Genomic DNA, 14,148 nt, shown 5'->3' with positions numbered 1-14,148 from the left:
CCCTCTGCACTGTCCCATCAAACACTCCCAAGGCAGGTACAGGGTTAGATACAGAGTAAAGCTCCCTCGACACAGTCCCATCAAACACTCCCAGGGCAAGTACAGCATAGGCAGATGGGGGCCTTGGATTAACGTCTCATCTGAAAGACGGCATCTCCGACAGTGCTCAATACTGACATTGGGGAGTGTCGGATTATGGGGCTCAAATCTCTGGAGTGGGGGCTGGAACCCACGACCTTCTGCCTCAGGCGACTGTTACCCACTGAGTGATGGCCGACACCTCGGACAGGTGATTTACAGACTCTCATCACTGCAAGAAAAAAGTTAGTATGCAGGTGCAGCAGGTGATCAAGAAGGCCAACGGAATGTTGGCTTTTATTGCTCGGGGGATAGAATATAAAAACAGGGAGGTATTGCTGCAGTTATATAAGGTATTGGTGAGACCGCACCTGGAATACTGCATACAGTTTTGGTGTCCATACTTAAGAAAAGACACACTTGCTCTCGAGGCAGTACAAAGAAGGTTCACTCGGTTAATCCCGGGGATGAGGGGGCGGACATATGAGGAGAGGTTGAGTAGATTGGGACTCTACTCATTGGAGTTCAGAAGAATGAGAGGCGATCTTATTGAAACATATAAGATTGTGAAGGGGCTTGATCGGGTGGATGCGGTAAGGATGTTCCCAAGGATGGGTGAAACTAGAACTAGGGGGCATAATCTTAGAATAAGGGGCTGCTCTTTCAAAACTGAGATGAGGAGAAACTTCTTCACTCAGAGGGTAGTAGGTCTGTGGAATTTGCTGCCCCAGGAATCTGTGGAAGCTACATCATTAAATAAATTTAAAACAGAAATAGACAGTTTCCCAGAAGTAAAGGGAATTAGGGGTTACGGGGAGCGGGCAGGAAATTGGACATGAATTTAAATTTGAGGTTAGGATCAGATCAGCCATGATCTTATTGAATGGCGGAGCAGGCTCGAGGGGCCGATTGGCCTACTCCTGCTCCTATTTCTTATGTTCTTATGACCCGTAACAGACTAACGAGAAGAAGTTCACACCAGCAGGTCTCAGTCTGGTTTCAATGTATTTATTTTTTCTCTGAGGGCGTTTTCCCACCTGTTCTGTCCTGGAGTACCGTAACCCCGTTAGACCCCTCGGAAGCAGTGACCAGTGTCCAAGCAGCCCTTCTGGTGGGTGTCTGTCGCCCCTCCCCTGGGCAGCGGTAACGTCCGCTTCAGTTGTGCGTGTACTGGAGCGCGAGAATCGTGACCAGTATCGTGTAGCCTGTGACACCGATCGCCGTGCCCGCCATGTTCAAAACCAGCGCCGTCTTTGATCGTCGTTTGGCCAAATATGTCTTCCCCAGGGAATTCATATCACGCGTCTGGAGGAGAAATAACACAGACACTGACTCTCACCGGGGTACGGGTCCCGCAGACACCGACTCTCACTGGGGTACGGGTCCCACACACACCGACTCTCACTGGGGTACGGGTCCCACAGACACCGACTCTCACTGGGGTACGGGTCCCACAGACACCGACTCTCACTGGGGTACGGGTCCCGCAGACACCGACTCTCACTGGGGTACGGGTCCCACACACACCGACTCTCACTGGGGTACGGGTCCCACACACACCGACTCTCACTGGGGTACGGGTCCCACAGACACCGACTCTCACTGGGGTACGGGTCCCGCACACACCGACTCTCACTGGGGTACGGGTCCCACAGACACCGACTCTCACTGGGGTACGGGTCCCACAGACACCGACTCTCACTGGGGTACGGGTCCCACACACACCGACTCTCACTGGGGTACGGGTCCCACAGACACCGACTCTCACTGGGGTACGGGTCCCACAGTGCCGCTGGGTTAGGGCCGGCACAGATCCAGGATGAGCTCCTGCCTGATCACTACCCAGTGACTCACGCACAGATAATCGGACAGTGGAACCATCGGGGCTAGTCTGTGATGCCCCCCACGGTCAGCCAGCCAACTGACACTCGTTGCCTCGGCTCACGGGTGAATAGTGGCAACTCGCCTGAAATTGGGAACGAAGCCTGTGGAACCCGTACCCCAGTGAGCTTTGGAGCCCCCAGGAGAGGTGGGGTTCGACTGGAGAATAAGAGCAGAGAACACAGGAACTGGAGGAGGCCATTCAGCCCCTCGAGCCTTCTCCACCATTCAATCAGATCGTGTACCTCCACTCCATCTACCCGCCTTGGTTCTGTAACCCTTAATCCCCTCACCCAACAAAAATCGATCAATCTCAGTTTTGAAATTTCCAATTGACCCCCGGCCTCAACAGCTTTTTGGGGGAGAGAGTTCCAGATTCCCACTCCCCTTTGTGTGAAGAAGTGCTTCCCGACATCACCCCTGAACGGCCTGGCTCTAATTTTAAGGCTCTGCCCCCTTGTTCTGGACTCCCCCCACCAGAGGAAATAGTTTCTCTCTATCGACCCTATCGAATCCTTTAATCATCTCAAACCCCTCGATTAGATCACCCCTTAATCTTCTAAACTCGAGGGAATACAAGCCCAGTCTGTGCAACCTGTCCTCGTAATTTAACCCTTTTAGCCCCGGTATCATTCTGGTGAATCTGCGCTGCACCCCCTCCAAGGCCAATATATCCTTCCTGAGGTGCGGTGCCCAGAACTGAACCCATTCTCTCCAGATGGGGATCTGACCAGAGCTCTATATAAACAGTTAACGTAACTTCCTCCCCTTTTGTATTCCAGCCCTCTTGAGATAAAGGCCAACATTCCATTAGCCTGTTAAAATTATTTTTTGTACCTGTCTACTGGCTTTTAGTGATTTCTGTACTTGGACCCCAAAATCTCTCTGCTCCTCCACAGTTCTGTCGGGAAGCAGATTCAATTATAACTTTCAAAAGGGGAATTGGATAAATACTCGAAGGGGGAAAAATTTGCAGGGCTGTGGGGAAAGAGCAGGGGGGGAGTGGGACTAATTGGATAGATCTTTGCAAGAGCCGGCACAGGCACGATGGGCCGAATGGCCTCCTTTTGTGCTGCATCATCTTGCGAATACTAGCCCAGTTGGTGCGACCTGTCCTGGTGATTTAACCGTCCAAACCCCGGTATGGAGAGGGGAGAGAAGTCTTCGGAGACTTACCCGGACGGAGTAGAGCAAGGCCGCAATCCCCACGGGCAGGCAGCAGCACAGCAGGTTGCAGATGGAGAAGAGCAGATAATCGGGGACCGGGCGAGAGTCGGGCCGCAGACTCGACTGGCCCGAGCCCTCCTCCCCCCGGACGGGCCCTCCCGCCAGAGCAGGACGGTCGCGGTTCCAGAGGGGCCGGCTGGCAGGGTCTGGGCCGGGAGGGCCGCCGTCGGCTTTCTGGTCCGTGCCCAGCGAGTGGCCGAGTTCCACCTGCTCGAGGGACACCATCAGGAGGGGGCAGCGAGAGACTGATCGATATAACCCTCAGGGCAAGACTGGCTCCGATTGTCCACGTCCCCGTCTCTCCCATCTGATTGTTTCCTGGTTGCTCTCCCTCACGTCAGGTGTACAAAACAACCTGCACTTTAACCCGTGTTACTCAATCTCTCCTATCAGCAGTGGAATTAGTTATACCCACTGTCTCGTCAAAAACTCCCAGGGCAGGTACAGCAGGGGTTAGATACAGAGTAAAGCTCCCTCTGCACTGTCCCATCAAACACTCCCAGGGCAGGGACAGGGTTTGATACAGAGTAAAGCTCCCTCCACACTGTCCCATCAAACACTCCCAGGGCAGGTACAGCACGGGTTAGATACAGAGTAAAGCTCCCTCTACACTGTCCCATCAAACACTCCCAGGGCAGGTACAGGGTTAGATACAGAGTAAAGCTCCCTCGACACTGTCCCATCAAATGTTCCCAGGGCCAGTCAGGAGTTCCAGGATTTTGACCCAGCGACGATGAAGGAACGACGATATATTGCCAAGTCCGGATGGTGTGTGACTCGCCGCAGAATACCCAGCCTCTGACCTGCTCTCGTAACCACAGCATGTAATCATAAAAATATGAAAGGCTTGCATTACATAGTGTCTTTCACCACCTCAGGATGTCCCAAAGTGCTTAACAGCCAATGAAGTATTTTTGAAGTGTAGTCACAGTGAGTCTCTCTCTCTCTCTCGCCTCTGAGTCAGAAGGTCGTGGGTTCGAGCCCACACTCCAGAGACTTGAACCCCATAATCCAGGCGAACACTTCCAGTGTCAGTGCTGAGGGAGCGCCGCACTGTCGGAGGGTCAGTACTGAGGGAGCGCCGCACTGTCGGAGGGTCAGTACTGAGGGAGCGCCGCACTGTCGGAGGGTCAGTACTGAGGGAGCGCTGCACTGTCGGAGGGTCAGTACTGAGGGAGCGCCGCACTGTCGGAGGGGCAGTACTGAGGGAGCGCCGCACTGTCGGAGGGTCAGTACTGAGGGAACGCCGCACTGTCGGAGGGTCAGTACTGAGGGAGCGCCGCACTGTCGGAGGGGCAGTACTGAGGGAGCGCCGCACTGTCGGAGGGTCAGTACTGAGGGAGCGCCGCACTGTCGGAGGGTCAGTACTGAAGGAGTGCCGCACTGTCGGAGGGTCAGTACTGAGGGAGCGCTGCACTGTCGGGGGGTCAGTACTGAGGGAGCGCTGCACTGTCGGAGGGTCAGTACTGAGTGAGCGCCGCACTGTCGGAGGGTTGGTACTGAGGGAGTGCCGCACTGTCGGAGGGTCAGTACTGAGGGAGCGCCACACTGTCGGAGGGTCAGTACTGAGGGAGCGCCGCACTGTCGGAGGGTCAGTACTGAGGGAGTGCCGCACTGTCGGAGGGTCAGTACTGAGGGAGCGCCGCACTGTCGGAGGTGCCATCTTTCGGATGAGACGTTAAACCGAGGCCCCGTCTGCCCCTCTCAGGTGGGATGTAAAAGATCCCACGGCCACTATTTTGAAGAAGAGCAGGGGGGAGTTCTCCCCGGTGTCCTGGGGCCGATATTTATCCCTCGACCGACATCACTAAAAAAAAACAGATGATCTGGTCATTTATCACATTGCTGTTTGTGGGATCTTGCTGTGCGCAAATTGGCTGCTGCGTTTCCCACATTACAACAGTGAGCACACTTCAAACAAGTACTTCATTGGCTGTGAAGACCTTTGGGACATCCTGAAATGCGCGATGGAAATGGGAGTTCTTTCCTCTCAGCTGGTTTCTCGATGCTGGTTTCGAAGATATTTTTCTTTTTCTGCCCCCTCCCCTCTCTCCTCCGTTGTGTTTGGGGTTGGAGGGGCGGGAGGGTGGAGCGAGGAAGGGGGCCGAGAGGCTGTTAAACCAGTGCCATGATCAGCCGGGCGATCCAGACAAAGTGAACGATGACTCCAATCAGTACGGCTCCAATGTTGAGCTGTCGGGAAATCATCAGGTGTCTCTTGGCGACGGCGGTCGCCCCAGCTCGGTTCGCAGACCATGTCTGGAAAGGAAAGAGAGAGAGAGAGTGGGAGTGAGAGGGGGGGTCGGACTGAGGCTTTCAACAGTAATCTGCTCCCCCTCCCCTTCTCCCCCTCCCCTTCTCCCGCTCCCACTCCCCTTCTCCCGCTCCCTCCCCTTCTCCCGTTCCCTCTCCTCCTTCTCCCGCTCCCTCCCCTTCTCCCGCTCCCCCTCCCCTTCTCCCGCTCCCTCTCCCCTTCTCCCGCTCCCTCTCCCCTTCTCCCGCTCCCTCTCCCCTTCTCCCGCTCCCCCTCCCCTTCTCCCGCTCCCTCTCCCCTTCTCCCGCTCCCCCTCCCCTTCTCCCGCTCCCTCCCCTTCTCCCGCTCCCCTCTCCCCTTCTCCCGCTCCCCCTCCCCTTCTCCCACTCCCCCTCCCCTTCTCCCGCTCCCTCTCCCCTTCTCCCGTTCCCCCTCCCCTTCTCCCGCTCCCCCTCCCCTTCTCCCGCTCCCTCTCCCCTTCTCCCGCTCCACCTCCCCTTCTCCCGCACCCCCTCCCCTTCTCCCGCTCCCCCTCCCCTTCTCCCGCTCCCTCTCCCCTTCTCCCGCACCCCCTCCCCTTCTCCCGCTCCACCTCCCCTTCTCCCCCTCCCCTTCTCCCGCTCCCCCTCCCCTTCTCCCGCACCCCCTCCCCTTCTCCCGCTCCACCTCCCCTTCTCCCGCTCCCCCTCCCCTTCTCCCGCTCCCTCTCCCCTTCTCCCGCTCCCACTCCCCTTCTCCCGCTCCCTCTCCCCTTCTCCCGCTCCACCTCCCCTTCTCCCGCTCCCACTCCCCTTCTCCCGCTCCCCCTCCCCTTCTCCCCCTCCCCTTCTCCCGCTCCCCCTCCCCTTCTCCCCCTCCCCTTCTCCCGCTCCCTCTCCCCTTCTCCCGCTCCCTCTCCCCTTCTCCCGCTCCCTCTCCCCTTCTCCCGCTCCCTCTCCCCTTCTCCCGCTCCACCTCCCCTTCTCCCCCTCCCCTTCTCCCGCTCCCTCTCCCCTTCTCCCGCTCCCTCTCCCCTTCTCCCGCTCCACCTCCCCTTCTCCCCCTCCCCTTCTCCCGCTCCCTCTCCCCTTCTCCCGCTCCCTCTCCCCTTCTCCCGCTCCACCTCCCCTTCTCCCCCTCCCCTTCTCCCACTCCCTCCCCCTTCTCCCGCTCCCCCTCCCCTTCTCCCGCTCCCCCTCCCCTTCTCCCGCTCCCTCTCCTCCTTCTCCCGCTCCCTCTCCTCCTTCTCCCGCTCCCTCTCCCCTTCTCCCGCTCCCTCTCCCCTTCTCCCGCTCCCTCTCCCCTTCTCCCGCTCCCCCTCCCCTTCTCCCGCTCCCTCTCCCCTTCTCCCGCTCCCCCTCCCCTTCTCCCGCTCCCTCCCCTTCTCCCGCTCCCCTCTCCCCTTCTCCCGCTCCCCCTCCCCTTCTCCCGCTCCCTCTCCCCTTCTCCCGCTCCCCCTCCCCTTCTCCCGCTCCCCCTCCCCTTCTCCCGCTCCACCTCCCCTTCTCCCGCTCCCTCTCCCCTTCTCCCGCTCCCTCTCCCCTTCTCCCGCTCCCTCTCCCCTTCTCCCGCTCCCCCTCCCCTTCTCCCGCTCCCTCTCCCCTTCTCCCGCTCCCCCTCCCCTTCTCCCGCTCCCCCTCCCCTTCTCCCGCTCCCTCTCCCCTTCTCCCGCTCCCTCCCCTTCTCCCGCTCCCTCTCCCCTTCTCCCGCTCCCCCTCCCCTTCTCCCGCTCCCCCTCCCCTTCTCCCGCTCCCTCTCCCCTTCTCCCGCTCCCTCCCCTTCTCCCGCTCCCCTCTCCCCTTCTCCCGCTCCCCCTCCCCTTCTCCCGCTCCCTCTCCCCTTCTCCCGCTCCCTCTCCCCTTCTCCCGCTCCCCCTCCCCTTCTCCCGCTCCCTCTCCCCTTCTCCCGCTCCCTCCCCTTCTCCCGCTCCCCTCTCCCCTTCTCCCGCTCCCCCTCCCCTTCTCCCGCTCCCTCTCCCCTTCTCCCGCTCCCCCTCCCCTTCTCCCGCTCCCCCTCCCCTTCTCCCGCTCCCCCTCCCCTTCTCCCGTTCCCTCTCCCCTTCTCCCGCTCCGCCTCCCCTTCTCCCCCACCCCTTCTCCCTCTCCCCTTCTCCCGCTCCCTCCTCCGTCTCCCGCTCCCCCTCCCCTTCTCCCGCTCCCCCTCCCCTTCTCCCGTTCCCTCTCCCCTTCTCCCGCTCCCCCTCCCCTTCTCCCCCACCCCTTCTCCCTCTCCTCCTTCTCCCGCTCCCTCTCCCCTTCTCCCGCTCCACCTCCCCTTCTCCCCCACCCCTTCTCCCCCACCCCTTCTCCCGCTCCCTCTCCCCTTCTCCCGCTCCACCTCCCCTTCTCCCCCACCCCTTCTCCCCCACCCCTTCTCCCCCACCCCTTCTCCCGCTCCCCCTCCCCTTCTCCCGCTCCACCTCCCCGTCTCCCGCTCCCTCTCCCCTTCTCCCACTCCTCCCTCCCCCTTCTCCCGCTCCCCCACCCCTTCTCCCACTCCTCCCTCCCCCTTCTCCCGCTCCCTCCTCTTCTCCCGCTCCCTCCCCTTCTCCCGCTCCCTCCCCCTTCTCCCGCTCCCTCTCCCCTTCTCCCGCTCCCTCTCCCCTTCTCCCACTCCTCCCTCCCCCTTCTCCCGCTCCCCCACCCCTTCTCCCACTCCTCTCTCCCCCTTCTCCCGCTCTTTCCCCCGTTCTCCCGCTCCCTCCCCCTTCTCCCGTTCCCTCTCCCCTTCTCCCGCTCCCTCCCCCTTCTCCCGCTCCCTCCCCCTTCTCCCGCTCCCTCCCCCTTCTCCCGCTCCCTCCCCCTTCTCCCGCTCCCTCCCCCTTCTCTCGCTCCCCTTCCCCCTTCTCCTGCTCCCCTTCCCCCTTCTCCCGCTCCCTCTCCCCCTTCTCCCACTCCTCCCTCCCCCTTCTCCCTCTCCCTTTCCTCCTTCTCCCGCTCCCTCCCCCTTCCCCCCCTCCCCCTCTCCCGCTCCTCTTCCACCCCCCCCCCCCCTCTCTTGCTCATCTTTGAACAGCTCGATGCCGCTCGTTCTCCCCATCCAGAGGGGCTGTAGGGACCCCCACATGTCCCGACTGATCAGTGCTTCCCAAGGCGGGGAGGGGTCGAGGGTTGTGGGAGGGGAGGGGAGGGTTCGGAGTGTTGGCCACATGGATTGAGACAAGGGTGCCTGGGAGTCTGAGCCTGTGCATGAAGGTGTGTGTGCGTGTGTGTTTGGGTTTGTATATGACTGCGCGTGTGTGTATATGCATGTACGAGTGTGTGTATATGCATTTGTGTGTTTTTATGCATGTGTGTATGAGTATGTGTATATCTATGTGCGTATGAGCGTGTGTATATGAGTGCGTGTGTATGAGTTTGTGTTTTTATGAGTGAGTGTGTATATGAGTTTGTGTATATGAGTTTGCGTGTGTATGAGTGTTTGTGTATATGAGTTTGTGTTTGTATATGAGTTTGCGTGTGTATGAGTGTTTGTGTATATGAGTTTGTGTTTGTATATGAGTTTGCGTGTGTATGAGTGTTGTGTATATGAGTTTGTGTACACGTTTGTGTGTGTTTGGCCGCAAAATCTGACTGGGGAAAGGGCGATTTAGGGCCGATAGCTACAAGGTGTTCACACAGAGAGAGCGAGCGATCGATACGAGGAATGGGCTCAGGGTCGGGGGAAGTGGGGGCAGGAAGCCTGGAAAGGGTTAACAGTTGGTTGCTGTGATGGGGTGGGGGCGTGTGGTGTCGTTCCGAGCGAAAATGATCAGAGGGTCTGAATAACCCCCCCACTTAAACCTATCTCTCCTGTGTGTGCGTCCCTCTCTCTCCCTCTGTTCTGTAATTGTGCGTCTCCTATACGGTGTTTCTCGCACAACCAGAGTCTCACTCAGAAGGAGTCACTGGATACGATTCAGGAGCAGCAACCCTGGCTTAACTTTTCCTCCCATACCCGGGGAAGCAAACGTGGCCTCAGCGCCCAGCCAGGTGGAGATCAGTTAATTCAACACAGCTGCTGATGGAAGCAGGGACATTCCCGCTCCGTGTCTCCCGGTCCCACCCCGGGCGGTGATCTACCGCTCCGTGTCTCTCGGTCCCACACCGGGCGGTGATCTCCCGCTCCGTGTCTCTCAGTCCCACACCGGGCGGTGATCTCCCGCTCCGTGTCTCTCGGTCCCACACCGGGCGGTGATCTCCCGCTCCGTGTCTCTCGGTCGCACACCGGGCGGTGATCTCCCGCTCCGTGTCTCTCAGTCCCACACCGGGCGGTGATCTCCCGCTCCGTGTCTCTCAGTCCCACACCGGGCGGTGATCTCCCGCTCCGTGTCTCTCGGTCCCACACCGGGCGGTGATCTCCCGCTCCGTGTCTCTCGGTCGCACACCGGGCGGTGATCTCCCGCTCCGTGTCTCTCAGTCCCACACCGGGCGGTGATCTCCCGCTCCGTGTCTCTCAGTCCCACACCGGGCAGTGATCTCCCGCTCCGTGTCTCTCGGTCCCACACCGGGCGGTGATCTCCCGCTCCGTGGGACACAGTCCCACACCGGGCGGTGATCCCCGCTCTGTGTCTCTCAGTCCCACACCGGGCGGTGATCTCCCGCTCCGTGTCTCTCAGTCCCACACCGGGCGGTGATCTCCCGCTCCGTGTCTCTCAGTCCCACACCGGGCAGTGATCTCCCGCTCCGTGTCTCTCGGTCCCACACCGGGCGGTGATCTCCCGCTCCGTGGGACACAGTCCCACACCGGGCGGTGATCCCCGCTCCGTGTCTCTCGGTCCCACACCGGGCGGTGATCTCCCTCTCCGTGTCTCTCAGTCCCACACCGGGCGGTGATCTCCCGCTCCGTGTCTCTCAGTCCCACACCGGGCGGTGATCTCCCGCTCCGTGTCTCTCAGTCCCACACCGGGCGGTGATCTCCCGCTCCCCTGAATCTCACCTTTATCGAGTACACCAGTGCAGCAAACCCAAGCGGGAGGAAGCAAAACATCACGGTGAAGATGGAACAGCCAAGGTAATCGGGAACGATCTGCGCCGCTGGTGAGGGTTCGGAGACCACCTGAAGCTGAACGATCGAGGCGTCGCAGGCACCCCTGGGGTCCGGGGCGCAGTCCCCCGACTCTCCGCTCCCCTGGTGCGGGCAGCCATCTGCGTCCGGCTGGCCCATGGGGACGTCACTCCTGGCGGACTCTTCCCCGGGCAGGCGGTTCGAGCCAGCGAGCGTCAGCTCCCGGGCACTGACCTCCGTCTCGTTCATGCCCCCCCGTCCTGCCCCAAGCCTCCAGGAGCCTGGACGGTGTCTTGTATAACCTGCACTGTTTCTACCTGTCGCTGAACCTCATTGCAATGGAGAGAGAAGGACTCGGTGAGCAGCAGTGCAGATATACCTGTGTACACAGCGGCTGATCGAGAAGCCAGACACAGGGAACCCATTGTCAGCTGGATGCTGCGTAAAGACACAACAGCTCCCTTTGTTCCACTCTCGCTGAGCCAGATAGAGTTTCGAGACCCAGTTTAAAGGGCAGGCCTCCGTTGTTAAACCAGAAAATGCTGTAGTCTGAGAGAAAAACAATTACTCATTCACGACGTCATCAGCTGTAGGTGTATCTCACTGTTAAACTATTCCTACTCCCGCACTGACTCTCACTGGGGTACGGGTCCTACACACACCAACTCTCACTGGGGTACGGGTCCTACACACACCGACTCTCACTGGGGTACGGGTCCCACACACACCGACTCTCATTGGGGTACGGGTCCCACACACACCGACTCTCACTGGGGTACGGGTCCCACAGACACCGACTCTCACTGGGGTACGGGTCCCACAGACACCGACTCTCACTGGGGTACGGGTCCCACAGACACCGACTCTCACTGGGGTACGGGTCCCACAGACACTGACTCTCACTGGGGTACGGGTCCCACACACACCGACTCTCACTGGGGTACGGGTCCCACACACACCGACTCTCACTGGGGTACGGGTCCCACAGACACCAACTCTCACTGGGGTACGGGTCCCACAGACACTGACTCTCACTGGGGTACGGGTCCCACACACACCGACTCTCACTGGGGTACGGGTCTCACACACACCGACTCTCACTGGGGTACGGGTCCCACACACACCGACTCTCACTGGGGTACGGGTCCCACACACACTGACTCTCACTGGGGTACGGGTCCCACACACACCGACTCTCACTGGGGTACGGGTCCCACAGACGCTGTTACTTCTCTCCACTGCATATATCAATGATTTGTTTATTGGACTGGACAGAGTGGTTTCGAAATTTGCGGGTGATCCCAAAATGGGAGGTGCAATTCATTGCTCAGAAATTGAATTGAAACTGCAAAGAGATATTGATAAGATGGGGGAATAGTTTAAAAAGTGTCCGATTGCATTCAATATCAGTAAAGTGTAAGGCTTACAAAAGTAACAGCAGTAATTTACACTGAGAACGGGAGAAGGCTCGATTCTGGGGAAGAGCAGAGGGATTTGAGGGGGAGAGCTTCGCAGGATATTAAAGGCAGCAACGCCCAGTTAATAGGGTCTTTAAAAAGGCTAATGGAATGGAATTCCAGGTTTTACCACAAGAAAGACTTGCATTTCCACAGCCCCTTTCACAACCTCAGGACGTCCCAAAGCGCTTTACAGCCAATTAAGTACTTTTTTTTTGAAGTGCGGTCACTGTTGTAATGTAGGAAACGCGGCAGCCAATTTGCGCACAGCAAGATCCCACAAACAGTGACCAGATCATCTGTTCTTTTACTGATGTTGGTTGAGGGACAAATATTGGCCCCAGGACACGGGGGAGAACTCCCCCTGCTCTTCTCCGAAATACTGAGTGGGATCTTTTACGTCCACCCGAGAAGGCAAACAGGGGCCTCAGTTTAACGTCTCATCCGAAAGGCGGCACCTCCGACAGTGCAGCGCTCCCTCAGTACTGACCCTCCGACAGTGCAGCGCTCCCTCAGTACTGACCCTCCGACAGTGCAGCGCTCCCTCAGTACTGACCCTCCGACAGTGCGGCGCTCCCTCAGTACTGACCCTCCGACAGTGCGGCGCTCCCTCAGTACTGACCCTCCGACAGTGCGGCGCTCCCTCAGTACTGACCCTCAGACAGTGCAGCGCTCCCTCAGTACTGACCCTCCGACAGTGCGGCGCTCCCTCAGTACTGACCCTCCGACAGTGCGGCGCTCCCTCAGTACTGACCCTCCGACAGTGCGGCGCACCCTCAGTACTGACCCTCCGACAGTGCGGCGCTCCCTCAGTACTGACCCTCCGACAGTGCGGCGCTCCCTCAGTACTGACCCTCCGACAGTGCGGCGCTCCCTCAGTACTGACCCTCCGACAGTGCGGCGCTCCCTCAGTACTGACCCTCCGACAGTGCAGCGCACCCTCAGTACTGACCCTCCGACAGTGCGGCGCTCCCTCAGTACTGACCCTCCGACAGTGCAGCGCTCCCTCAGTACTGACCCTCCGACAGTGCAGCGCACCCTCAGTACTGACCCTCCGACAGTGCGGCGCTCCCTCAGTACTGACCCTCCGACAGTGCGGCGCTCCCTCAGTACTGACCCTCTGACAGTGCGGCGCTCCCTCAGTACTGACCCTCCGACAGTGCGACGCTCCCTCAGTACTGACCCTCCGACAGTGCAGCGCTCCCTCAGTACTGACCCTCCGACATTGCAGCGCTCCCTCAGTACTGACCCTCCGACAGTGCGGCGCTCCCTCAGTACTGACCCTCTGACAGTGCAGCGCTCCCTAAGTACAGGGGAGTGTCGGCCTGGATTATGGGGCTCGAGTCTCTGGAATGGGGGCTCAAACCCACGATCTTCTGACTGAGAGGTGAGAGAGAGACCCACTGAGTCACGGCTGGCGCAGAGGGGATATAGACTATAAAAGCCAAGAGATGACGATAAGCCAATATAAAACCTTGATAAACCTCGGTTAGCGTACAGTGAGCAGTATTGGGTTCCACACTATATGTAGGATATTAGGGTTTTTGAGAGGGTACAGGGCAGATTTTGTAGGCTGCTGCCTGGTAAGAGGGTAGATGCTGAGAGGCTGTTTCCCCCGGCTGGAGAGTCTAGAACTAGGGGGCATAGTCTCAGGATAAGAGGTCGGCCATTCAAGACTGAGATGAGGAGGAATTTCTTCACTCAGAGGGTTGTGAATCTTTGGAATTCTCTACCCCAGAGGGCAGTGGATGCTCAGTCGTTGAGTTTCTTCAAGACTGAGAGCGATGGATTTTTGGACACTAAGGGAATCAAGGGATATGGGGATCGGGCGGGAAAGTGGAGGTGAGGTTGGAGATATATCGGCCGTTCCTTCATCGTCGCTGGGTCAAAATCCTGGAACTCCCTTCCTAACAGCACTGTGGGAGAACCTTCACCACACGGACTGCAGTGGCTCACCACCACCTTCTCAAGGGGCAATAAGGGATGGGCAATAAATGCCGGCCTCGCCAGCGACGCCCACATCCCATGAACGAATAAAAAAAAACTCAGAGCGAGCTGTGGGTCTGTGGGATACATTTCCAGGGTTCATTGATTGACGCAGAGACAAGGCCAACATTCAAGATTAGATTGGCTCGGTGGATGTAGCAAAAGGGGATGAAGGGATTTGAGACGAGGGAGGGTAAACATGATGAGAACTATTTGCTCGTGTGGAGGGTAAATGCCAACACAGACCGGATGGGCCGAATGGCCGCATTCAAGTCGCGATGAAGCTATTCGACGCTCTGC

At 58.9% G+C, this 14,148-nt stretch overlaps 1 protein-coding gene across 1 annotated transcript; it reads right to left on the bottom strand.

Moving 5' to 3' along the window:
• Nucleotides 1-1,066: 1,066 nt before the first annotated feature.
• Nucleotides 1,067-3,948, bottom strand: LOC137306098 (dispanin subfamily A member 2b-like). Its single transcript, XM_067975161.1, has 2 exons — nt 3,136-3,948; nt 1,067-1,383 (listed from the first exon to the last, which is right to left on the bottom strand). Exons 1-2 carry the CDS (start codon nt 3,409-3,411, stop codon nt 1,234-1,236), a joined length of 426 nt encoding a protein of 141 aa, XP_067831262.1. The 5' UTR covers nt 3,412-3,948; the 3' UTR covers nt 1,067-1,233.
• Between the last annotated feature and the right edge of the window lie 10,200 nt (nt 3,949-14,148).

This window comes from Heptranchias perlo, chromosome 42 (genome assembly GCF_035084215.1).
Source record: "Heptranchias perlo isolate sHepPer1 chromosome 42, sHepPer1.hap1, whole genome shotgun sequence".
In the NCBI taxonomy this organism is placed as follows: Eukaryota; Metazoa; Chordata; class Chondrichthyes; order Hexanchiformes; family Hexanchidae; genus Heptranchias; species Heptranchias perlo.
Note: the sequence above shows the minus strand (reverse complement) of the source record. Positions and strands in the feature narration are given on the sequence as shown.